Genomic DNA, 27,032 nt, shown 5'->3' with positions numbered 1-27,032 from the left:
CATGAGTTGTCACGACTCCAGTTGGCTTTGTCCGCGGCGTAACCGTCTTTAAATAAATACTTTAAGAAATGTCTATGAGAATAATGCATTGGGTTTCATTTCCTGGTCCAGGGTAGGAGGCGGGACTGCGACGCTCTATAGTAATTGTGTAGCAGACGTCAAGTCCACACATACCAACTCTGACAGCGCGATAAAAGGTTTCGAGGTTCGAGAAACGGTTCCAAAATACGATGGAACCGATTACGGTTCTTCAATCTCCGGGAACCAGGTCCGAAAAAGAAGCAGTTCTGGGTCCCGACCCTAGCCACGCTGTACCTCAGGTGTCTGTAGCGCTCTGTACTGTACCTCAGGTGTCTGTAGCGCTCTGTACTGTACCTCAGGTGTCTGTAGCGCTCTGTACTGTACCTGAGGTGTCTGTAGCGCTCTGTACTGTACCTCAGGTGTCTGTAGCGCTCTGTACTGTACCTCAGGTGTCTGTAGCGCTCTGTACTGTACCTCAGGTGTCTGTAGCGCTCTGTACTGTACCTCAGGTGTCTGTAGCGCTCTGTACTGTACCTCAGGTGTCTGTAGCGCTCTGTACTGTACCTCAGGTGTCTGTAGCGCTCTGTACTGTACCTCAGGTGTCGGTAGCGCTCTGTACTGTACCTCAGGTGTCTGTAGCGCTCTGTACTGTACCTCAGGTGTCTGTAGCGCTCTGTACTGTACCTCAGGTGTCTGTAGCGCTCTGTACTGTACCTCAGGTGTCTGTAGCGCTCTGTACTGTACCTCAGGTGTCTGTAGCGCTCTCCACAGCGGTAGCAGAAGTTGGTGTTACACTGCGTGCACGTCATGTGGTCACAGCCCTCCGTGCGCTGAATGTGGATCTGCACAGAGAGAGAGAGAGAGAGAGAGAGAGAGAGAGAGAGAGAGAGAGAGAGAGAGAGACACCACAAAACATTAGCATGTAACAATATATCGATATATGTATATCGATATAAACGGGTGACAATTTAAATTTAAAAAAGATTTAATAAAACACATCAAGTTAGACTTGTGTCAAAGGTTTCCTGTCGTTTGCTTGCTAGTTGCTACGCAGCATTGAGACATGGCCAAAGCATTTTCGGGGGTCCCCAGACAAAAGCGTTGAGAACCCCTGTCCTAGGGTATGTACCCTCACAAACAACATGCAGTAATCCTGGTCTCTCTATACTGCCTCCCCCTGGTCAGCCGGGGCGCCTGATAGAGGGGAAAGGAACTGGTTAGAGTAACGTGTTCCTTCCACGCTCTACGTCCAACCGGGGAAACTCCCCCCCGGTCAGGTGATAAGAAACAGCCTGTTCACTCCTCATGCATTGAAGGAAGCATGAGCTCAGTTCGGGGCTCTCCCCAGGTTGGCAGAGGGAGAGTAGCGCCCAGGGTTACAACTTGGGCATTGGCACCGGGTGAAAAAGGGGTTACAAAATTGTGGGATAAAAATTTAATAAAAAGAAAAGAAGTGTATAAATACTGTATCTTTGCGGCTCAGTGCCTATACCTTGCACTGTGAAATGATTGAATGCATAGAACAGATAATTAGAAAGACAAAAGGGCAGGGTACAAAACTTTTATTGTTGTTTTTCTTCTTTCTAATTATTTGTTCGGCCCAAAACAAATGTGTTTATCGTCATGAGTTGTCACCTGCCGAGTTGGCTTTGTCCGAGGCTTTAAAGGTCTTTAAATAAATACTTTTTTGAAACGTCTATGGGGAAAATGAATGGGGAATTATTTCCTGGTGCCGTCGTCGTTCTGAAAGTGGGCAGGACTGCGAAGCTCTAGTCTGAATGAATGCATATCTTTGGAGCTGTGTGCCCATACAGTACCTTGCACTGTGGACACTTCTGTGTGAAATGAATGCATATCTTTGGAGCTCAGTGCCCATACAGTACCTTGCACTGTGGACACTTCTGTGCGTTCCTCTGCCCGTGCTCTACCACGCTGGCCCAGTGTCGGAGCAGCTTGTCTCCTCTCCTGTAGTCGCGACACTTCAGGCCGTCGTGCCACGGAGCGTGGCACTTGAAGCACCAAACGAACTGGCACGCACTGCACCGGATCTGCAGCAAGGTCACAGAGAATGACACCTTTATTTACTACACGGGATCTGCAGCAAGGTCACAGAGAATGACACCTTTATTTACTACACGGGATCTGTAGCAAAGGGCCCGGCCCGAAAACGTTGGGTTGGGGCAGAATTTGAGAAGTCTAGTACCTTGTATTTGGCTTCCTTGGTGCTAGGTGTGTGTATACCTTGTATTTAGTCTCCTTGGTGCTAGGAGGTGTGTGTATACCTTGTATTTAGTCTCCTTGGTGCTAGGAGGTGTGTGTGTGTGTGTGTGTGTGTGTGTGTGTGTACCTTGTATTTAGTCTCCTTGGTGCTAGGAGGTGTGTGTGTACCTTGTATTTAGTCTCCTTGGTGCTAGGAGGTGTGTGTGTACCTTGTATTTAGTCTCCTTGGTGCTAGGAGGTGTGTGTGTGTGTGTGTGTGTGTGCGCGCGTGCGTGCGTACCTTGTATTTGGTGCTAGGAGGTGTGTGTATACCTTGTATTTAGTCTCATTGGTGCTAGGAGGTGTGTGTATACCTTGTATTTAGTCTCATTGGTGCTAGGAGGTGTGTGTATACCTTGCATTTAGTCTCCTTGGTGCTAGGAGGTGTGTGTGTACCTTGTATTTAGTCTCCTTGGTGCTAGGAGGTGTGTGTGTACCTTGTATTTAGTCTCCTTGGTGCTAGGAGGTGTGTGTGTACCTTGTATTTAGTCTCCTTGGTGCTAGGAGGTGTGTGTGTGTGTGTGTGTGTGTGTGTGTGTGTGTGTGTGTGTGTGTGTGTGTGTGTGTGTGTGTGTGTGTGTGTGTGTGTGTGTGTGTGTGTGTGTGCACGTGCGCGCGCGTGTGTGTGTACCTTGTATTTAGTCTCATTGGTGCTAGGAGGTGTGTGTATACCTTGTATTTAGTCTCATTGGTGCTAGGAGGTGTGTGTATACCTTGTATTTAGTCTCATTGGTGCTAGGAGGTGTGTGTATACCTTGTATTTAGTCTCATTGGTGCTAGGAGGTGTGTATACCTTGTATTTAGTCTCCTTGGTGCTAGGAGGTGTGTGTGTGTGTGTGTGTATACCTTGTATTTAGTCTCATTGGTGCTAGGAGGTGTGTATACCTTGTATTTAGTCTCCTTGGTGCTAGGAGGTGTGTGTGTGTGTGTACCTTGCATTTAGTCTCCTTGTTGCTAGGAGGTGTGTATACCTTGTATTTAGTCTCCTTGGTGCTAGGAGGTGCGTGTGTGTGTACCTTGTATTTAGTCTCCTTGGTGCTAGGGGGTGTGTGTATACCTTGTATTTAGTCTCCTTGGTGCTAGGGGGCGTGTGGGGGGTCAGGGAGGTGAACAGGCTACAGTGAGGACAGGGCTTGGTGCTGGCGTCCAGGCGGCTCAGCTCCAGGAAGTAGCGGTACTTTCCCACCTCCTCGTTGGCCAGGTGTGAAACCACAAGCCCCTCCTCCAGCAGGCCAAAGCACTCGGGGATTGGACAGGTGATGTAGGCCCTGCCCACTCGGACCTGCGGACATAAAAAACAAACAAACAAACAACAAAAAAACATTAGTCAATACAAAATAAGGCACTAACTGTCTGACTGTATGCACAAAATAGCAATTATTGCATTTACTATGAAAACGTGCAATTCCCTTCAGTGTGTTTGGTTGGTTGGTCACCCCAACCCGCCCCTGCCGCTTCGATTCCCCGGCTGATCTCGTTCTCCGACCCTCCCCTCACTCGTGAACGAGACCCCAAGATACTTAAACTACCTGTCCATTTAAACTCTGGACGGGCCTGCCCCAAAGTTATTAGTGCAGCCGTGCCCGGCAGCCGGCAAAAACTAGAGTTCTCAACAGGCCCAACAATTCCGGCCATACCTGGGCCCTCATCAAACCCTGTACACTCAAGACACTCTGACTGCATACTGTGTTTGGCATTCTTCATTAAATCTAAAAACCCTGCCTGGTATTTCCAGTGACTTAACCCATTTAGGCCCGACGTCGAAATTAAAAAAAAAAGTCTTCTAAATCCTGACAGTTTTCTGAATCATGTTTCTGGTGCTCCATATTTCATGTCAAGGACCCCAAAAATTATATGTAATTGGCCACCGACCCCCATCTGAAAATATGTTGTTCCAGGGACCCCCCATCCCCCCAGAAGCAAAGATTTGAGTTAAAAACGTTCGCTCTGAAAGAATATATAGCAGACCTACAAGCTCGTAGCGCGGCACCGCTCGGTGCCACGCTATGAGCTTGTAGATCTGCTATTTTTCAATAGCTAAAGTATAACATAATCCTTGAAACACCAAAAGGGGTTCCTGCCCAAAATGGGTTAACCCACACGCCCGTTACATCACAGTGTGATATAACCTTATTACAGAGCGTATTATGTACATTCATTCATTCATTGAAGTCTCCCACTATAGGCAGCACACAGAAAGTGATCCGGTAGGATAACCTTTTAAGACCTGAGGCCGATTCTACAAAAAGAAAAAGTCTTCTAAATCACAACAGTTTTCTGAAAAAACCTACCGGTATGTTTCTATATCAGTGGTTCTCAAACTATTTCATGTCAAGGCCCCTCAAAATGATCTGTATTTGGCCTACCTCCATCTGAAAATATTTTGTTCCAGGGGACCCCCCAACACACATTTTCCCAGATCTACAAGCTATGAGCTTGTTAGATCTGCTATTTTTCAACAGCTAAAGTTTAAAATAATGGTTAAAAGCTATAAGGCGACACAGATGCGTTGGAGTTCTTAGTGGGATAAGCGTGACCGCAGCACATTGCCCTGGTTCAGCCCAGTGTGGCTGCTGGGAACTTCACTGAAACACATACGCATGACTACGCCCCAAACACTGTATAGTTAACTCCCAAAGGAATGATGCACACACACACACACACACACACACACACACACACACACACACACACACACACACACACACACACACACACACACACACACACACACACACACACACACACACACACACACACACACACACACACACACACACACACACACACACACACACACACACACACACACACACACACACACACACACACACACACACACACACACACACACACACACACACACACACACACACACACACACACACACACAGCAGCCTAAAGGGCCATTCACAATGAGCAGTATAACCAGCCAGCGGTGTTGTTGAGCAGCCTGCACCGCTCAGGTCACACAGGTGTGATTTTTTTGTGTTTGTTTAAAGGTTAAAGCTTTATATTCTCTGATACTAATCAATGTAATCATAGTGTTTGTTCAGCAAGAGGGTTCTTTGACAATATCATGATCCAATCAGGAGAGAGTAGCTTTAATTGCAGTCAGCTCACCTCTTTGTGTCATCATTTCTATGTCACTGTATCTTCTGACCTTTAATAAAAAGCTGGAGAGACAGGGAGACCCCCGTTACTGAACAAACACTCTATAGCAATGAGTACCATAGTGCTAGTTGACATTCACCGTAATAAAAACACGTATGTGTACACACACACACACACACGCACAGCACACACACGCACGTTTGTGTTGTGTTGAGTGAGATGGACACAGAGCAGAGAACAATGGGGGCTGCAGAGGGTGGTGATACACCCACACATGTAAATGACTGTTACATGGCATAATGAAACCCTACACTCACTGCAGCTCACAGGGCTGTGTGTGTGTGTGTGTGTGTGTGTGTGTATGTGTGTGTGTGTGTGTGTGCGCGCGTGCGTGCGTGCGTGCGTGCGTGCGTGCGTGCGGCCACAGACCGGTTTGACAGGCTACAACTACACACACGCGCACACGCACACGCACACACACACAGTATGTTGTCACTTATGCACTTTAAGTGTTATTTTAAAACAACCCAGGTTGACTTTTCTTGCATCAGTAACATGATACAATACACAGTACCTCCCACTATAGAAGTAGAAACATGCAGGTGCTTAGTGTGTGTACACTTACTACACTATAATGCTGCATAAAGTACCAACCAGAAGAGATCCATTACAACTAAAAGACCAGTTATGTCTGGTAACGTGCTCGGGTGTTGCACTCTGGAAATAGCAGATCAACAAGCTCACAACGCGTCACACTGCAACACATTGTGAGCTTGTAGGTCACCTATTTTCAGCCATCATTCCCGCCAAAATACGTTTTTTTGTAGATTCAGTCGAATAAAATCTTATATGATATTTAGTCCACTTTTGAGATGAATAAAATATGACCAAAACTAAATGGAGTTTCATTCAAAAGACTATGGCCACTAGGGCGGCTGTGGCTCAGGCGGTAGAGCAGGTCGTCCAATGATCCATGGGTCGGCGGTTCGAATCCCGGCTCCTCCTGTCTACATGTCGAAGTGTCCTTGGGCAAGACACTGAACCCCAAATTGCTCCCGATGTGCTGGTTGGTACCTTGCATGGCTTCCGCTGCAATCGGTGTATGAATGTGTGTGTGAATGCAATGCACAATCTATGTAAAGCGCCTTTGCTATATAAATGCACCATTTACCATTTACTATGACTAAAACTACACACCACTTCAACTAGAAAACAAAATAAAATACTCTCTTCTCAAAGGCTCTGTTCAGACTGGCAGCGCAGACCCCCATGTTTATCCAGACTGGAATAACAATCTGGGGGAAAAATCCACATATGATTACATTATTTAATTGCAATTCTTCCTTTGCATATCGTCTCAATCGTCATAATTCATAATCGCCATATTTTCAACAATATTGGAAATAGCAGATCTACAAGCTCAAAACGCTATTTCCACTATTCATGCGTTTTCTTTTGTAGTGTAAAGACATCCAATGACGTGCGTTATTCGTCATATGTGCGCTGCGCACCGTCTGTTCCCAAAGCCTAAAAGCCAAACAGATTATTTATTTGTATTCATATGCCCCAGTGACATAAAGACAATTAATAATAATTAATCGCAATTAAATCGCTAATCGAAATAAAATCGATAATCTTCTCATCACTTATTTGAGAGACAATTAGTTGCCGCGTACATTTGCATAATAAGCGACAGCCCCTGCATGGAAACAGATTTGTGTGAATCAGATTTGAACCAATCTTTTAAAGGAAGGTTTTAAATGCGATTCAAATCTACTTTCTAAAAACACGGGTCTCAGTCTGTATACGCTCAGGCAATTCCCACCTGGTCGTGTTACACCGGCCGCGGGGGGGGGGGGGGGGGGGGGGGACGAGCAGTCTGAAGAGAGAGACGAGGAGGAGATAAGAGGAAAAACACAACAGGACAAGACAAAGAAGACTAGACCAGGACGACGACAACTCAGTCGCACTGACAGTCAGTCACAACAAGTGGGAGTAGAGGCTAAACACACACACACACACAAACACACACACGCACGCACGCACGCACGCATGCACGCACGCACACACACACACAAAACTGTGAACGCGTGAACCTAGGAGTCCTCTACAGTGAAACGATATGACCATAGAGTTATATATAAACTAGAGGGCGGACCCGTGGACCCCCTCCCCCCCCACTCTCGTCTCAACGACAGCATGAGCTCATAACATACAGTAGGTAGCTCATGTTTGCTCAGTCTAATGTATTGTGGTCTGAAACCTGACGGGCGCTGACACTCTGCACCTTAATCCCATGTACAAACTAAGCACGGATTTGTATTATGTATTGTTATTGTACCATAACTAACCTCATGTGATAGTAGTACTCGAGTCCAAACTCGACTCATTTATTCTGACTCGTCTCGGTCTAGGCCATAATTTGACCCGTCGTGACTCTTATCTCGGACCAAGGGACTCGGGACTCTTCTCCCCCACCGAGTCCACATGAGTCGCTGCAATTAAATAATTGTATTATACCTCATGTAATGAGTTGCTCATTCAGCTGTCTGGCGCTTATAGACAGCTAACTTGTTAACTAAGGGTCGCGCAGCCGACGCGCCTTCCTCCTCTCGCAGTGATTTCTGTACCTATCAAGTGAGAAAATAAATCTGGTCTCGGTCTCGAGATCTGGACTCGCTTCATTTCCAAAACCACACCAATGACCACACCTCGACTTGGACTCGCTTCATTTCCAAAACCACACCAATGACCACACCTCGACTTGGACTCGCTTCATTTCCAAAACCACACCAATGATTGGCCATGCAACTACTTGAAAGCTACCTACAGGCCTGGGCCATGGCTCAGTGGTCCAGGCACCTTGACTGGTAATCCAGTCTGGCAGTGTGCCTTTACTGCATGTCTTCCCCCCCATCTCTCTCCCCATTTCCTGTCAGCCTACTGTCTGTCCCTCCAGACGAAAGCCACAAAAAAAAAACATTTATGAAAGCTACCTGCAACAGAAAGGTGCTTTAACTGGTCAGATCACACACAGGACCGAATGGTGCTTTAACTGGTCAGATCACACACACAGGACAGAATGGTGCTTTAACTGGTCAGATCACACACAGGACAGAATGGTGCTTTAACTGGTCAGATCACACACACAGGACAGAATGGTGCTTTAACTGGTCAGATCACACACAGGACAGAATGGTGCTTTAACTGGTCAGATCACACACACAGGACAGAATGGTGCTTTAACTGGTCAGATCACACACAGGACAGAATGGTGCTTTAACTGGTCAGATCACACACAGGACAGAATGGTGCTTTAACTGGTCAGATCACACACACAGGACAGAATGGTGCTTTAACTGGTCAGATCACACACAGGACAGAATGGTGCTTTAACTGGTCAGATCACACACAGGACAGAATGGTGCTTTAACTGGTCAGATCACACACAGGACAGAATGGTGCTTTAACTGGTCAGATCACACACAGGACAGAATGGTGCTTTAACTGGTCAGATCACACACACAGGACAGAATGGTGCTTTAACTGGTCAGATCACACACAGGACAGAATGGTGCTTTAACTGGTCAGATCACACACAGGACAGAATGGTGCTCTAACTGGTCAGATCACACACAGGACAGAATGGTGCTCTAACTGGTCAGATCACACACAAGACAGAATGGTGCTTTAACTGGTCAGATCACACACAGGACAGAATGGTGCTTTAACTGGTCAGATCACACACAGGACAGAATGGTGCTTTAACTGGTCAGATCACACACAGGACAGAATGGTGCTCTAACTGGTCAGATCACACACACAGGACAGAATGGTGCTCTAACTGGTCAGATCACACACAAGGGGCCGAGCTGCACCGGATTTCTGTTTCCACAGCAATGTATTTTGTGACGTAGTGCAAAACGCTGAGTTTTTGCCGCGAGTGCTTTTGCGACTTGACGTAGCGAGTAGCGACACATGATTGTATAGTCCTCAGTCCAAGTCACGCGCACGCCGTCGCACGCAATATAGCATATTTTTGGTAAATTCAATGAATGAATAGTTTATATAGTCAGGGGATATTAATAAAATCTGAGAATAAATTTCTTACCAAGCATTTTCTTCACCAATGTGTTTATGGAGGTGTCTACTAACATATCCCACATTGGTTTCTATTCAACCACCCTAAGGGAATTTTTGACAGCTGCTGAAAGTTGCGGTACCATCAACAACCAATATAAGCAAAATGTTCTAAATTTCATTATGCTTTAAGTAGCATGTGTCATGTCAAACTAGGGGTTTCTCATGATTCTGAATCCATTCCAAGCATTAGTTTTGCACAAAAAACACTCCTTGGGATAAAATAAAAATCATTTTCGTCACATGCGGACCTAGAAACCGTTATACACTCCTTCATTTCCTCACGACTAGGTTATTGTAACTCTGTCTATTCCGGTATGAGCGAAAGAAATATAGCACGTCTCCAGATGGTGCAGAACTCTGCGGCACGCCTACTCACGAAAACGTGAGCATATCACACCAATCCTGGCTACCCTACACTGGCTCCCTGTGAGCTACAGAATCGACTTCAAGATTGTATTGATCACTTTCAAAGCCCTACATTCTTCTTTTGTTTTTCACTTCTGTTATTATGAGTGTTCTTCAGTACTGTAGTACCACCTGGTATGGATGTTTGTATGCAGCCCTAATAGTCACAACTGCTGCAACAACTGAACATTTGTTCAAAGATTGTTGGACAACCAACTTTATACATCCACGTATGATACCAGCATCCTAAGGTTAGCAAGGAATATCACCTCTAATACTAAGCATGTGTTGTATGGAGAATATAGGTTGCTACCTTCAGGAAGGAGATATGGTGTACCAGCGTACAATAAGGTCAGACTAAAGAGGTCCTTTGTCCACCAGTCGACCTTGAGGCTTAATCAGGAGTTGTAGTAGCCACGGGGTAATCTAAGCGGTGGATATTGCTCTTGTCTTCATGTCTTTATGTATGTAAATCGTCTTGTTCTTTGTGTTATGTCAAATGTGTGTATATGTGTTCTGCATACTTGGCTGTTGGGTCGCAAGACAAATTTCAGTGTGAACTGACAATAAAGTACTATATCATATATACATGGACTAGCCCCCTGCTACCTCACGGACATGCTAAAACGCGCAGCCTCCGATCTGCAGGCCCTTCTTGTGCCTCCCATAACTCACCTTGTCACCCGAGGTGACCGGGCTTTTGCGGCCCGCGCACCATCGCTCTGGAATGCCCCCCTTGGCCCTTAGGCAAGCGGAGACAGTGCCCGCTATTAAAAACACCTGTATCTGTATGTCAAGTGCTTTTCCTAATTTCGGTTGTATATGTATGTGTGTATATGTATGTAGGCCTATACAGGACGCTAGTCCGAAGCGCCGGCGACAGCTACTCAAAGGAACAGGTTAGCCACCCGGCTAATGGAACTTGACAAGCCTACCTAGGCTGATGACAGCTACGAGGGGATCTCGTGTATATTCATTTTTTCCTTGATGTGTTTTGATGTGATGTTATGCTTTGTTATTTCTGATGGTCTTGATGTTGTTTATGATTGTTGTTTTTAACCTGTCTGTAAAGCACTTTGTAACTATATGTTTGGAAAGGCGCTATATAAATAAAAAAAATCATTAATTCATTCAAAAACGGCCATGGATAAAAGTGGTCTAAAAGTGTGAAAAACAAATGTTTCATTTCACTGTGTCTTTAAAGAAGAATCTTCAAAAGAAATGTTCACGATTATGAGCTTGTAGATCTGCTATTTTTTTAAATATCCAACATATAAATGGATAAAGCGATTAAAATGATTGCGATGCCATTAACTGGGGAATCCCTGGAACCTCCTCAAGGACCCCTGGGGGTCCTCAGACCCCACTTTGAGAACCAACGCTGTAGCCCACCACACATAATTTCATTTTATTTTGGTAAAGGAAATACTAGTAAACCCACATATAACTTAAAACCCAGCATAATACACAATAAAAGCATAATAGAACACACTTGTTTCCAATGTGTTCCTGTGTCACAAACACGCACACCTTTTTGGGGACATGTTGATCCAAAATTAGTTTCGAAATATGACCCAAACTGCATGTGTGAGAGTGACATCACCGAGGCAAGCCTGTTGTAGGCTGCATGGAGTGTACACGCACACATGTGTGTTTGTGTGTGTGTGTGTGTGTGTGTGTGTGTGTACTGAATGGCTGTTATGCATACAAAGGGATGCACACAGCACAGCAGCACACCATGTCCATGACACAATAGTTAAACTACCGTACAGCTAGTGAGAATGCACAAACATTCCATCCATGTTCCATCTCTGATTAAGACATGCTTGCAGAGTTGTCAGCTCACACACACACACAGAGATTAAAATAGGGTGCATTTTGCATCCCAAAACGCAGTTTATAGTTAAGGGACGCAATAAAACAACAACCTCTGCATCCACGGGATGCACTACTGAACTACTGTACTGTTTTTTATTCTAGTTTATTTTGATAGCTTTAGTTATAATAATCATTTCTTCTTCTGTTTTCTACATGAATATAACCACATTATAACCATATAAAATTAAATGGGAGTTAAATGCTGCAATTTGTAAAAATGGCAAAATATGACTCCTATAGCGTAGTTGAAGTGGGACTCATAAAATGTCCCTGGGACTCATCTAAAAGACCATCCCTGCATCCCGGGTCTCATTACATTGAAAACCTATTTACATCACTGCACACATGCCCAGATGTTGTGGTAAATTAAGAGTCCAGAGAAGTCCTAGCCCAGAGAGTGGAAGCCTTGACCAAGGTCATTAAATAACCAACCACGCCTATATACAAGCTCAAAGCTAGGCTGTACGTATGGAATGCATATGCATATTCTTTTTGTATTTGGCAGCCTAGGACATACCCACAGCTTTGGCTGGGCTGTTAGAAGGTTTCAACCTCTGACAAGCTTGTGCAGGGATGCCGGGTTACTTAGCCATGAGTGCTGAGTGATAGGCCTCTCGTACGGCTCTGGGAATGTAACCTTACGGCACCTTTTACCTTTTATTTGCGTCCGTGACTCGTTGTCTAATCTCCCTTTTATGTGGACATGAGTGTGTGTGTGTGTGTGTGTGTGTGTGTCTCTCTCACCTGGGAGCTGACGTAGAGCTTCAGACACTCTCCGCAGACAGCCTTGCGGCAGCAGTGCAGAGGCGATATGGCCTTGTCGTCCAGACACACGCGGCAGCTGCGCACGGCCACGCCCACGCCACCCTCCTCCCCCGACAGGGGGTCCACCAGGTCGTCCAGCGTGTACGGTTCGGGGATCGAACCGCCGCCGCCGGTGGTGGTGGTGTACTCCTCCTCCTCCTCCCCCTGGGCGGTCTCGAGCTCCTCTCCGCCGCGTTCGTCGCCCGCCACGAGGACGGACCGACGGCCGAGGGGGTCGGCGATTTTGGCGATTTCCGCGTTGTCGACGATGCAGTACACCGTGCAGTAGACGTGTTCCCTCAGCGACCCGTCCGTCGACGAGGGCGGCGTCGTTCCGTCACCGGTGCGGAAACACTCCGGCGACAAATCCACTCGGTGCGAATCCGACGGCGCCGGGGTCAATCCCGGCCCCGCTTCCTGCTCCTCCTCGGCTGCGGCAGTCACTTCCGGGCGAGACTTCGTCGTCTTTTTCTTCTTCTCGCAGTCGCCGCACTCGTCTCGCTGGCGATCGCCGGCGTGGATCCGGGTGTCGCTCCTCGCTCGGTTAGGACTGTGATGGTTACAAAAACACTCATTTCACTTGACGGTTCATTATTGTTTCATTTTTTTGTTATTCATGTCCTCACTGTATTGCATTACTGCTCTTGTTTTTTTTAATGTTTATGCCTTGCTTCTATTTTTTTTCTTTTTTTTTTTCATTGCTCTGTAAAGCACTTTGAGCTGCATTTCATGTCATGAAAGGTGCTATACAAATAAAGTTTTATTATTATTATTATTATTATTATTATTGTCATAGAAATAGTTGATTAAATAGTGATTAACGATTGAATTGCCATTGAACACTGTGAACATATGAATCATTTTCAAATTGCTTTGTAATTTAAGATTTTAAATGCACAGGGCGGATATAACAAGTAACAAAAACATACAAAGAAATGACTGGCATATTTAATAGTTTCATACTTTCAAAATATGTAAAAGTAGCAAAAAAAGCAGATCTACAAGCTTACAACGCGTCACAAAGTGATGCGTTGTGCGCTTGTTGTAAGCCCTAACCACACCAAAGGGTCGAGACGGTTTTAGCGTTGTCCCAGCGGTGTGATATGTCCTGTTGCACGTTGACCCTTGTCGTCCCAAGTGATTCAACGCATGGAATTCAATGGACCAAACCACACCAAAGGGCCACCGTGCAACTCCTTGCAACCGTTTGGACCCAAGGAGTTGGCTGTAGATCTGCCGTTTCTGCAGCGATGACGGTTATGCAAAAATGATTGCGATTATCTCGACAAATTGCGGTCATTTCAAAGAATTGCGAATTGGATTGTGCAACAACTAACTGTGACAGGCCTGGCCTACCCTCGGTCGTTGCTGTTGCCGTCTGCGTTGCTGCCGTTTCGCTGCTGCTGCTGCAGGCGGTTGTTGTTGTTGAGGTTGAGAGACGGAGACTTGGTGACGGAGACCAGACTCCTCCTCAGGATCTCCACGGCACTCCTTCTCCTCCGTTCACCTCCTCCTCCTCCTCCTCCACCTCCTCCGTGGTGGTGGTCCGGGGGCGGGGCTGATGGGCAGCCCACACGGACAAAATAAACATACAACCATATTTATGATCGAATAGTGCTGCACAATTAACCAGGGGAAAAAAAGACCCGAGATCTAGATTCAGACACCTATGCAATCTCATTTTGTGAAGAGTTTCCGTGAAGAATCGTTGCAGCACTACATTTTTAGTTAAGCTTATGTTTTAGCTTGTGTTTTTTTTCTTTAAAAAAATTATTCTCAGGGAAAAATGAGAATCGTGTGAGAATCGTGATCTCAATTATTAAGTCCTAATATCTGATTTGTGAAACAGCATGAAACTATCTTAACCCATACAGGACAGGAACCCCTTTTGGTGTTTTAAGTATTATGTTATAGTTTAGCTATTGAAAAATCGCTAATAATTTTTGGGGTCCATATTGAGTACCACTGATATAGGCCTAGAAACATAGGTATTTCAGAAAACTGATTTTTTTTTTTGTTGGTTAGGATTAGATAGAAGGTTCTTTTGCATCTAGGATAGGTATAGTCTTTTTTTGTTTGTTTCCCTGGGTTGCCCCATACAGCCTTTTGTTCTCATTATATAATTTAAATAACACTTAAAACTTGTAACTCGACGTGGCTCGAGTAGAGGGCTCAGCCCCTATATTTAAGTTGGTTGGAAACCCAGAAATTATCGTTATTAGTCCGTACAGGTTGTCTAGATAGAAGGTTATAGCTATATATATATATATATATATATATCCCCATATTGTTTATATATATTCATACTATTGTATTGATTGCCTATATACCTTCTGTCTATTGAATATACCTTATTGAAGCACTGTGAATAAACGACAGTTCACTTGCCAGCCTTGTTGCGTCCTTTAAGTACCCCTAGATATATGAAGGAAACGTAACACTACGTCAAGCCTAAATGGGTTAAATCTATTCCGTTTTGCTAGTGTGACCACTTCAAGTAATACGGTGTGCTACTGTGCTGAAGCTTGCACAGAAGACATGCTGCATTGTATAGAATCCAAATTAAATGAAATCTGTCGTAGTGACTGAGAACTTTAATCCATGCTATTGTGATGATGCTAATACAGTAAGTATGCAGATAATACAGTATTGTGACAATAATATCCATTTTCTCACAAATTATCACCCTAAAAGGGTGAGGTGAGGTCATGCTGAAACAACAGAGCTTCTTAATGTGGCACAGTTAAGAAGCAGGATCGGAGTTAAACTATTAATCTGGTGTCCGTGAGGTCAGATGTAGAGTTGCTGGCCGGCTCCATAATATGCAGATCTAGTCCAGTCTTCTCCATATATGAAGATCTCGACACTGACCTCATAAAAACCAGGATAGCTGTTGATGTCAGAACATCACTGTGATGTCAGAACAGGCCAGCTCCATATATGGAGATCTAGGGGTTTGATGAGGTCAGATCAACATAATGGAATGAATCCCTTTATCATTACTTGCGCAAGCAGAGCGTGCAAGTACTGCGATTGGCTGGGTATCTATGCATGTCACTGTACTCCACCGGCCAATAAGGGACCATTATTCTTGATGACGTAACTAAAGTACATTTCAAGGTTGGTATAAAGGTTTTTTTTTAAGTTAAGTTTTGTGTGTGTGTGTGTGTGACGGTGGTGTGACAGACAGACAGACAGACAGACAGACAGACAGACAGACAGACAGACAGACAGACAGACAGACAGACAGACAGACAGACAGACAGACAGACAGACAGACAGACAGACAGACAGACAGACAGACAGACAGACAGACAGACAGACAGACAGACAGACAGACAGACAGACAGACAGACAGACAGACAGACAGACAGACAGACAGACAGACAGACAGACAGACAGACAGACAGACAGACAGACAGACAGACAGACAGACAGACAGACAGACAGACAGACAGACAGACAGACAGACAGACAGACAGACAGACAGACAGACAGACAGACAGACAGACAGACAGACAGACAGACAGACAGACAGACAGACAGACAGACAGACAGACAGACAGACAGACAGACAGACAGACAGACAGACAGACAGACAGACAGACAGACAGACAGACAGACAGACAGACAGACAGACAGACAGACAGACAGACAGACAGACAGACAGACAGACAGACAGACAGACAGACAGACAGACAGACAGACAGACAGACAGACAGACAGACAGACAGACAGACAGACAGACAGACAGACAGACAGACAGACAGACAGACAGACAGACAGACAGACAGACAGACAGACAGACAGACAGACAGACAGACAGACAGACAGACAGACAGACAGACAGACAGACAGACAGACAGACAGACAGACAGACAGACAGACAGACAGACAGACAGACAGACAGACAGACAGACAGACAGACAGACAGACAGACAGACAGACAGACAGACAGACAGACAGACAGACAGACAGACAGACAGACAGACAGACAGACAGACAGACAGACAGACAGACAGACAGACAGACAGACAGACAGACAGACAGACAGACAGACAGACAGACAGACAGACAGACAGACAGACAGACAGACAGACAGACAGACAGACAGACAGACAGACAGACAGACAGACAGACAGACAGACAGACAGACAGACAGACAGACAGACAGACAGACAGACAGACAGACAGACAGACAGACAGACAGACAGACAGACAGACAGACAGACAGACAGACAGACAGACAGACAGACAGACAGACAGACAGACAGACAGACAGACAGACAGACAGACACACACACACACACACACACACACACACACACACACACACACACACACACACACACACACACACACACACACACACACACACACACACACACACACACACACACACACACACACACACACACACACACACACACACACACACACACACACACACACACACACACACACACACACACACACACACACACACACACACACACACAGACATGTTCTGCTAGGTCTCATAGTTAGTGCTCACTGCGTTCGCAAAAACATTTAGAACAGCACTTCTAGTAGACAATCACAGGCGCAAGTTGGGAGCTCAACATGTCCATTTCTAGTTACATCTGTGACTATTTTGTCACAAATCGCTCACTATTTGAGTGATGTGGTCGTTGTGAGTAGGCTATACCAGTGTGGTTCTCAAAGACTAAAGGGAATTCACTATAATCCGGGGTAGATAATAGACTTTTAGGTTATCAGGCTGAGGCCGTTAGCCACTCTCCTAAACAAATACTAGGAACCAAATGGACCCGTATGGGGCTGTAACTCTAAGAGTGCACAAATGGAACCAAATGGACCCATGGTGAGTGAAGGACCACAGTATACTACTGGTGAGAGTGAAGGTACATACATACATACATACATACATACATACATACATACATACATACATACATACATACATACAGCAGAAGAGTGGGATGCCCTAACCCACCAAAGATGTGGATCATTTACACTGCTAGCCGCAATTTGCAACTCTAGATTTTTTTACAATGGGATGAATCTAGAGTTGCAATACCCTCCATTGACTCCCCACTCATCATTTTGCGTTTGTGATCTGCTGGTCTCAAACGACGTTAAACTCACCAACATTGCAGCTGTAGTCCAAGCTTGAATTTTTCTCTTTCGATCTGCAAAGCTTGTTTTTCATAAAAATCCCCCGTAGACATGTTATGAGCTACTTTCTGTCCAAAATATTCCACAAGTGATATTCCGAGCCGCCATTTTGTATTTTTTCAACCTGCCGTAAAACAAGACGTGTGGGAGAGCGCTTGTTTAATAGAAGGCCGTGCGTGACGGGGCGTCGCGCTGCGTCGGCTTCTTCTTTGGGTGTCTTACCTGCGCAGGTAAGATTCTATTAAACAAGCTCTCCCCCTCACGTCTTGTTTTACGGCCTGTCGCAGAATTGCAAAATGGCGGCTTGGAATATCACTTGTGGAATATTTTGGACAGAAAGTAGCTCATAACATGTCTACGGGGGATTTTTATGAAAAACAAGCTTTGCAGATCGAAAGAGAAAAATTCAAGCTTGGACTACAGCTGCAATGTTGGTGAGTTTAACGTCGTTTGAGACCAGCAGATCACAAACGCAAAATGATGAGTGGGGAGTCAATGGAGGGTATTGCAACTCTAGATTCATCCCATTGTAAAAAAATCTAGAGTTGCAAATTGCGGCTATTACACTGCCTGCCTTCAGAACAGTCCTGAAACTCACTTGGAAAGGTGATGGCATACACTGACTAACCCCCCGACCCACCCCCCTTCTTTGTTTCACCCTCTGTAGGCCTACATACAGTATTTAGTGTTTTTGAGTGGTGCAACCACTCCAAGGAACAGCAATGTCCATCCCTATGTCTGTCTGTCTGTCTGTATGTTTAGGGTACCAACAGGGGGCGCTGTTGCACCGCTCACTTCAGACAGGTCTGATTTGTATGTGTTGGTGTTACTTTTCATGCTATGTTGATGGCTTAAATACATCACAAAGTCCTCGGTCTTGTGTTGTGCCTTTTAGCCCAAAAGGTGTGTGACTGCACTGCACAGTGCACACCGACCGTGCTGTTTGCATTCGTGTCTAATAAAGTATTCAATCAATCAATGTCACATCACGATATTATCGACGTATATAAAAACTGTCAGTATATCGTCCTTGCCCCTACCGTGGTCATTGTTGTTGTTGCTGTCTGCTGCTGCGTCTTTCTCCTCCACCACCACCACCACCTCCTCCTGATCCTCATGACGTGTTTCGCCGTGTCTACTAATAATGATGGCAGTAGTGGAGTTGCTCCTGGTGACAACGCACCGGCTCAAATGGCAATCTGTGTCGCTGACACACTGCTTTAAGTTTAGATCCCTAGCAGTGGTGGTGGCGGTGCTGCTGACATACTGGTTCGAGTCTCCTAGGAGGACGATCGGCGACCTCCTGATTTCCACTTTGCCGTCGATGAAGAAGCAGGAAGTCTCGGCGGACAGCTTATTGTTGTTGTTGAGGCGTGTTGTTGTTGATGATGACAGCGATGCCAGTTTGTTGACCACCGCCGCCGCATCCGACGGCTTTTGTTCGTCCGCCAGGCTGCTGATGAAACCGACGCCGGGCATCTTGCAGTTGTTGTTGTCGTAAACACCACCGCCGCCGCCACCCGCCGGCGGGTCATCATCCTCCATCCCCGGTGATGTGCTGCTTGTCCTCCCCATGGACTGGACTGAGATTTACCGTGTGTGTGTGTGTGTGTGTGGTGGTGTGGTCTCTAGCCTTCACCAACCAAAACAAACACAACAGCCCAGACAGCACTTACTGCTGCTGCGGGATGGATGCTTCCGGGTGTTTGCGTCAGCATGGAGGGGCGGGGCGGGGGGGGAGGAAACTATGTGTGGGTCAACCTGTGGGTCGGGCCCAGAGGGGTCCCTATATCTAGCCTGGCTAATAATAAGCCAGACCGGGAAAATAAATCTGGCTTATTAGCCAGGCTATTTTATTTTATTTTATTTTATTTTATTTTATTTTATTTTATTTTATTTTATTTTATTTTATTTTATTTTATTTTATTTTATTTTATTTTATTTTATTTTATTTTATTTTATTTTATTTTATTTTATTTTATTTTATTTTATTTTATTTTATTTTATTTTATTTTATTTTATTTTATTTTATTTTATTTTATTTTATTTTTAACTAGAATAAGAATAAGAGAACTAAAAATAAGAGACCGCATGAAAGGTAATCAAACTATAGGAAAACTGGTCATTGGAAAGATTGGAAAGGAGGAGGCAGAAATTGTCAAAATGGCAGATCTACAAGCTCGTAAGCTTGTAGATCTGCTATTTTCACTATATCTATCTTAGCCTAGCCTCGGTCCTAGCCCCTTTCGGGACCCTCGGTTATCTTCTGAATTTTGAATTTTGTACGGCGGTAACCTATAGGGTCCCTTCCAGGTTATTCCACTCTCCATAGGAATGATAGGACGCAGCTTTACCACTGTCTGTTCACGAAGACCCGTGTGGTCACTTGAGTGTTGATGAGATGTTTCAAAGTTGCAGTAGGAGACCCCGGAAACGTATGCGAAGCGGCGTTAAGTATTTTTAATCTATTTTTGAAGTTTGAAGTACCATATGGGCACTTTGGGGCACTGGGCACCAGGGGCCCTCAAAAAAAAAAATATATATATATGTATTTTTTAGCTCCACAGAAAATCCGAATTAATTAGTGTCTAAAATTAAATAGTGTTTTATTGTTGGTGATAATGCAGCTGAAAAGTGCAATTGTGTGTAAAGCAGCAACAATGCGCTAGATTGGCTGTTGTTCAAGGTGGGTGGGCTCACTAGGCCGTGTGCGGTCAGGTGGAGAGGTGACTCACGTCTTTTATTCTGGAATAAAAGACGTGAGTCCACCATCCAGCATTGCTTTGTTTTCATTCTGCACGCATAGCGTAACAGGTGGCTCGACAAAAAAAGGTATAAATACTGAAATACACTGGCACTGGCGGCTTCTCTCACCCATTTGCTTACTATGCAAGTCAAATAAAAAATAATGTGTTGTTACCGCCCCCAAAATGCCCCAAAAATTTTCAAAATATTGCGCACGCTTGCCGCACGCACACAGGTTCGCACATGCATGTGCAGGGGGGCCCTTCGAGCTTCAGTGCCCAGGGGCCCTGATAGGTGTTAATCCGGCCCTGGTCCTGGGCTGTTTCCCTCTCCAGTTAAAAAGCTGAGGTGTATGCAGAAGCCAGAAAGCAATGCTTGTCTTTCAGATAGCAGCAGAGACGCAGCCCTGCATGGCATGGACCAGGATCAGGATGTTGGTTAGATTGGGAGTCTATATCTGACCACTGGACAAAATAGGAACCAGGTTTTGCACTTTTATACAAGCCAGGAGGACTTGGATCCACTAAGGCAGGGGTCACTTTATGAATATAAAAATATCTATCATATTGAATCAAGCAACTTCAAAACTGTCCCTGGTGTTCATAAGCCTGAGAGTATAGACGATGAAGTGATCCAAGAGACTGTTTTGAAAGTGAAATATATCCCTTTAATGTTGGGTTTGTCTAGATGAAACCAGGTCAGTCATTCTAAAAGCAGGTGTAATCTGTCACTATAGCCTACTGATGATGATGTAAGAATATCATCTCTCTCTGCTCACTTTACCAGATTATATTTCCCCCGAATACTTCCTGGTGCTGCAGTGTGCGAGCGTGTGTGTGCGTGCGTGCGTGCGTGTGTGTGAGAGAGATAGAGAGAGTGCAACAATACCTGCACTGAGTGTGTTGTGTGTCAGAGGACATGGTTGTTAGTGTGTTGCCCTTGGCTTATCCACTGATCCTATTTCACTGTAGAACACAACCGGTTCCAAATCCAATTCACTTTTTTCAGTTCACAATTCAACCACATTCAAACACTTTTTGGACCTTATTGTTTAGCCTGAAATGACATACCTGGTAGTTTTTTTTATGCTATGTGTGTATTATGTAGATACCGTATCATTCTTTTTTCCGTTCAGTTTTATTTTCTCCTTTGCTTTCCCTAGATCTCGATCACTGTGTGTAGCCCCATCTCCTACAATTCCAAGTGCTTGTCAGGTTGGGGGTTCATAATAACTGATTATTTTGGGTGGTCCCCAGTTCAAATAATATGATTAGGCGATACCTTTTGGGGGTTCCCCAGTTCAAATATGATTATTCTGGGGGATTGCGGAGATGGAAAGTTTGAGAACCAGCTGCACTCCACATCGCCATGGAGAGGGCCTTCCATATACTGTAGATATATGGTCAGGCACATGCACAGATATAGACCAAGAAAGAGCACCCTTAAAGTAATAAAACATGCGCATGTGTGTGCGTGTGTGTGTGTGTGTGTGTGTGTACACATAGATGGATAGATTATCCGGCAGGGGAAATCAGTCAGTTGCCCAGAGGTGTGTGTGTGCGCATGCATGCGTGCGTGCGTGCGTGTGTGCGTGCGTGCGTGCGTGCGTGTACATAATAGGCAGATGAAAGAACAGAGAACAGAAGAGAGCAGGTGACTGTATTCCCCACCACTGTCTACTTTATTGTATGTACAGTCAGTCACCATGGGAGCACGCCAGAAGCACACAAGAGAAGGTCGCGTCAGCGGTGAACATGAACAGCTCAACCCAGAGCCCTGTATGGACAAAGTTGAACACTTCACCACTTTTGGAACTATAGGCTATGAAAAAAAATAAAAAAAATAAAAAAAAAAAGTTTCATATTACGGGTTTTACATTTTTTTAATTATTTTATACAATCAGATAGGACTTTTCTGTTTGGATGTAGCCTATAAAAGAAAGTCGTTTTTTTTTGCCACTCAGCATGCATTCCGCATAATGTCCGTGTATGATGATGACGTCCCGTGCATACCCTAGTCTATAGAATGCCTTTTAAGAAAATAACTGATCTACAAGCTCACAATGAATCACATGGTGACGTGTTATGAGCTTGTAGATCTGCTATAAAAAAGGCATTTCGTAGGCCTAATAGGTGACATGTAGTCATCATCATTTAATGACAAGTCATTGTTTAAATAGCAGATAAGCTGTCCAGTAGCTGATGATCAGTTTGACAGAGCAGACAGCACAACATGGGAGTAGTTATTACCACATTATTGTGGACATGCCCATTGATGACCAATTATTGGATGGGGGGGGGGGGGGGGGGGTGACATGTGTAACTTTTCCTTCACAATTATTAAAAAGGAGAACATAATCCATATTGAATTAATTGGTCTTAGGAGGACCACTTCACCACTTTTCAACATCTCTTCATATAATTGGTCCTCACTAATGTTCATGATAAAACACCACAATTTTTTCCTACTCAGTCTGTGTCTCATAGGAGGGCTTTGGGCAGTTCGGACACCTGTCCACCAGTGACATCATCATTAGGCAGATTTTTTTTAAACAAGATTTGTTTTAAAATAGATTTAGATTTGTATTATCGTGAGAACGATGGCTTCAACTTTTGCATTGCAACTTTTCAGGAAAAGAAAGCCTGCCGTTTCTATTAGCTTGGATTCACCATCGATGATGTCACTGGTGGACGGGTTTCTGAACTGCCCACAGCCTTCCTATGAGACACAGACTGAGTAGGAAAAAATGGTGGCATTTTATCATGAACATTAGTTAGGACTAATTATAGGAAGAGAAGTTGAAAAGTGGTGAAGTGGTCCTTTAAGCGGTACATTAATTTAATGCACTTTTGTGGGGATGCACCGATTTTTATTTCTCCCCTTTTTTTGCCAGGGGAAACAAATACATCTTCAATAGTACAAGTAATAATGTTCAGAATCTAGGCTGCAGATAACAACATAGCCAACGCAAAATGTATGCTTATCAACAACAGATAAATATAGGCTATACGGTTTGGACACTTTTATTTGGCGATACCGATATTGGCCGATACCGATATGAGGGCGACATAGCGGTACATCCAATGACTCGGGTGTCAGAGAGGTTCTGGGTTCAATGCTGTTCAGTTCACCACAAACACTGAAAAAGTAGAATGTACCAGCCACAGTACAATGTCTAGAGCGCGCGCACGCACGCACGCACGCACGCACGCACGCACGCACGCACGCACGCACGCACGTCATTTGAAATCCTTTGTGATGCCTTGAGAAGTCGGTTGGTCGTGTCTGACGGAGAAACGGGTCTATCATGTTGGTTCTCAAGGAGCTCTAATAGGCAAGATAAATCCATCACAGAGCACACCAGGGTTAGAATGGAATTCACTTTCAGGTCCGTAAAAGCAAGCAAAAACAAAAAAAAGCGAAAAATGTTCAATGGAAATAATACATTTGCTCATTTCCATTTTAATCCGATAATTATCGCACTGAGAGCAAAATTCTTCAGTATTCAATGCTACTATTTTATCTTCATTTTAATAGTCTGTGTGTGTGTGTGTGGGGGGGGGGGGGGTAACAAAGTGACCAGCATAGTGTTCATTTGTACAATACAAGTCTAATTGTTATTAAACACAATTCAATAAATACATAAATAAACCAAAAAGAGAAGAACAAAAATCTCTGAACGGAAAGTGAATTCACATCGTTGATAGAACAATATAATTAACCAAATGAATCCCATAGCATGTCCTATTCTGGGCATTTCATAATAGGTGAACATTTTGATGACAATAGGCCGGAAACAGCCCATCTACAAGCTCACAATGTGTTGCAACACGACCCGCTGTGGGCTTGTAGATTGCCTATCTGACGTATGCAACAAAGTGCACAGGGTTTACCATGGTTAAAGTAACGTGTTACAGTGATACAGTGACTGTGTCTTGAGTCATTTTACTTCTTTCCTCTCCAATGGACACATCTGATAGTCTAGAGCTGTGATTCTCAACCTTTTCTCAACCCCCCAAATAATCATATCTGAACTGGGGACATCCCCAAAATAATTATATTTGAACTGAGGACATCCCCCAAATAATCATATTTGAACTGGGGACATCCCCAAAATAATTATATTTGAAACAATTTGAACACGTTTTTATTGTATATAGTTTGTTGATGATTTATTTTCGTTAGGTATTAAATTAAGATCTTAAAAGTCCTTAAATTGTCACTTCACTGTCACCTCCCCTCCAAGAAAACAAGAACAAAAATCATGTGGGGTCCCGACCCACAGGTTGAGAACCAGTGCTTTAGAAGACAGTCAAATGGATGCAGTCCCACTTGCACAACGACATCATACTGTACATTATAGTCGACTAGAAAAAACAGTAAACACGGCCACGGGATTAAAAAGAAAAATAAACGTCTAGAAGATTTTCAAAAAGTTACATTTCAGCTTTTTACACCGTAGTCGTTAACGCCCCCCCGCCCCCCCCCCCCCCCCCCTCCCACTAATCCCCCCAACCCACCCCGCCCCCACGCCTTAATTTGGCAGACTGTTTCAGACCGTGTTATTTATAGATTAAAAAAAAGACTTCACACCAATAACGCTTCCGAAGAGAACTAGTTGAGCATTTTGACCGACCAAAACAATTCCCGCTTTTCAAGTAGCTAAATTAGTCAGCTTGAGATTAAATACGCGACAGTTTTGACACTTCATGCAAAACACACAAATGTCAGGTTTTTCTTCTTTTTTTTGCCTCCACAATGAACCGTGAACTCAGCTTCACAGTTTATAGTGACTTTAAACGTAGCCCCCCCCCAACAGAATGTTCACGTTTTCGCTCATAGTTCAAGTTCAAAGTCCATTTTATATAGTTATGAACAACTAAAGCGTTTTCTTTTCTTTTTTTTCTCCCCACCAGAAATGTTCCTTGGAGACTTGGGAAAGGCCTCATATTATACAACATTTGGTCCACATAGAAAGTAAAACAACCACCTAGAACCAAACACATTTTAAGTCACGTCTCCGCCACGCGCGTCGGCTTGCTTCTTCTCGAACCCAATCGAAACAAAACGAAGAAAAACGTATGCGCTCGTCTAAATAAGACAATTCGTCGCCGTTTTCAAACGTTCTCTATCTAACAACAAACAACACGGTATAGCGGAGGAGGAGCACTGGTTCCGTCCCACATCGGTTTGAGGAATCAGAATCATTATTGCTTTGATTTATAACTCCCGTCGCATGCCGGTGTGTCGGATCTACAAACTGTGAGTTTGTAAAGTCTGCGGTTTTCGCCCCTCGACGACATCGTGCGATGGCGTACAAATCAGGCGTTAGTCCTTTACATGAGTGAGGAAGTACCGTAGACCTGATTCTTTTGCTGCTATGGCATCGCAGCAGGGGGAAAGCAAGTCCTCCATGGGCTGCTATAGCCAGGACACTTTGACCTCTCGGCTGTTTGTCCACGGCTTGAATTGAACCATATGTTCATATCTTCAGACGTGGTGTCTCTGTAAAGTGGACCGACCTCAAATCCCATTTTTGGTCCCAAAATAAGCTTAAAAACAGGATATTCGTCCCGTCAATATAGACTGTTGTTGGCACTTCTACAGCGAAAAAGGGGGAAAAGGTTTCGGAAGCGGGCTGAGGGGAGTGCCGAGTCGTTGAAAGCAGCCGTTCTCTGGAAGACCATCCCCGGTTGCTCCGCACGGGCGCAAGCATGACCACGTCCTTGTGTCATGCAGCAAATAAAAATCACAAATTATAGTATAGTAGTGCAGGGGTTCTCAACCCGTGGGTCGCGACCCCTCGGGGGGTCGCCAAATTATTTTGGAGGGTCCCCAAATTATTTAAAAAAAATAATAATTATTTTTTTGTTTCTTTTCACGATTTAAAAAAAATAGCAGACCTACAAGCTCGTAGCGCGCCACTCGGTGGCGCGCTATGAGCTTGTAGATCTGCTATTTTTCAATAGCTAAATTATAACAATGCTTAAAACACCAAAAGGGGTTCCCGCCCCAAAATGGTTTAAGGTTATTGTAGCAGTCAATTTATATTGGGGGTCGGGAGGGGGCAGGGCGGGGGTCCCGAGACATTGCCAAAGCATTTCCGGGGGTCCCCGGCCAAAAACGTTGAGAACCCCTGTAGTAGTGTGTAAGACCCATTCTCTCTGCACTGCTTGTTGGCGGGCTCTCTGTCCATGATCCTGGATTGTTTGTTAACCTTAACTTTGTTTGTTATTTTTATTTTTTTGTGGCTTTCTTAAACGGAAAGCCTACTCCAGGTTTTTACGTGATAACCTAACCACTGTGGTGGTGGTAAAAACAGAGAGATGTGCCGGGGTGAGCGGTGAGTCGCTTATCATCACCGCGGCTTCAGTGATGTCATGTTGTAGTTTTAGTAAAAATAGAGAGATGTGCCGGGGTGAGCGGTGAGTCGCTCATCATCACCGCGGCTTCAGTGATGTCATGTTGTAGTTTTAGTAAAAACAGAG

The 27,032-nt window shown here is 44.6% G+C and overlaps 1 protein-coding gene across 1 annotated transcript in view; it reads right to left on the bottom strand.

The window, feature by feature from the left end:
• rnf217 (ring finger protein 217) overlaps positions 1-19,446 on the bottom strand; it is a 28,585-nt gene extending 9,139 nt beyond the window's left edge. Inside the window, exons 1-6 of the mRNA XM_079526843.1 lie at positions 18,840-19,446; positions 13,981-14,182; positions 12,565-13,174; positions 3,338-3,562; positions 1,905-2,069; positions 766-863 (exon numbers count right to left, since the gene is read on the bottom strand). Coding sequence (XP_079382969.1) covers positions 766-863; positions 1,905-2,069; positions 3,338-3,562; positions 12,565-13,174; positions 13,981-14,182; positions 18,840-19,374 — 1,835 coding nt within the window. The 5' untranslated portion in view covers positions 19,375-19,446. The remainder of the gene's footprint in view (positions 1-765; positions 864-1,904; positions 2,070-3,337; positions 3,563-12,564; positions 13,175-13,980; positions 14,183-18,839) is intronic.
• Positions 19,447-27,032: the final 7,586 nt, after the last annotated feature.

The sequence above is a fragment of the Electrona antarctica genome (assembly GCF_951216825.1).
Source record: "Electrona antarctica genome assembly, chromosome: 17".
NCBI lineage: Eukaryota > Metazoa > Chordata > Actinopteri > Myctophiformes > Myctophidae > Electrona > Electrona antarctica.
This window is presented reverse-complemented; position numbering and strand designations above follow the sequence as displayed.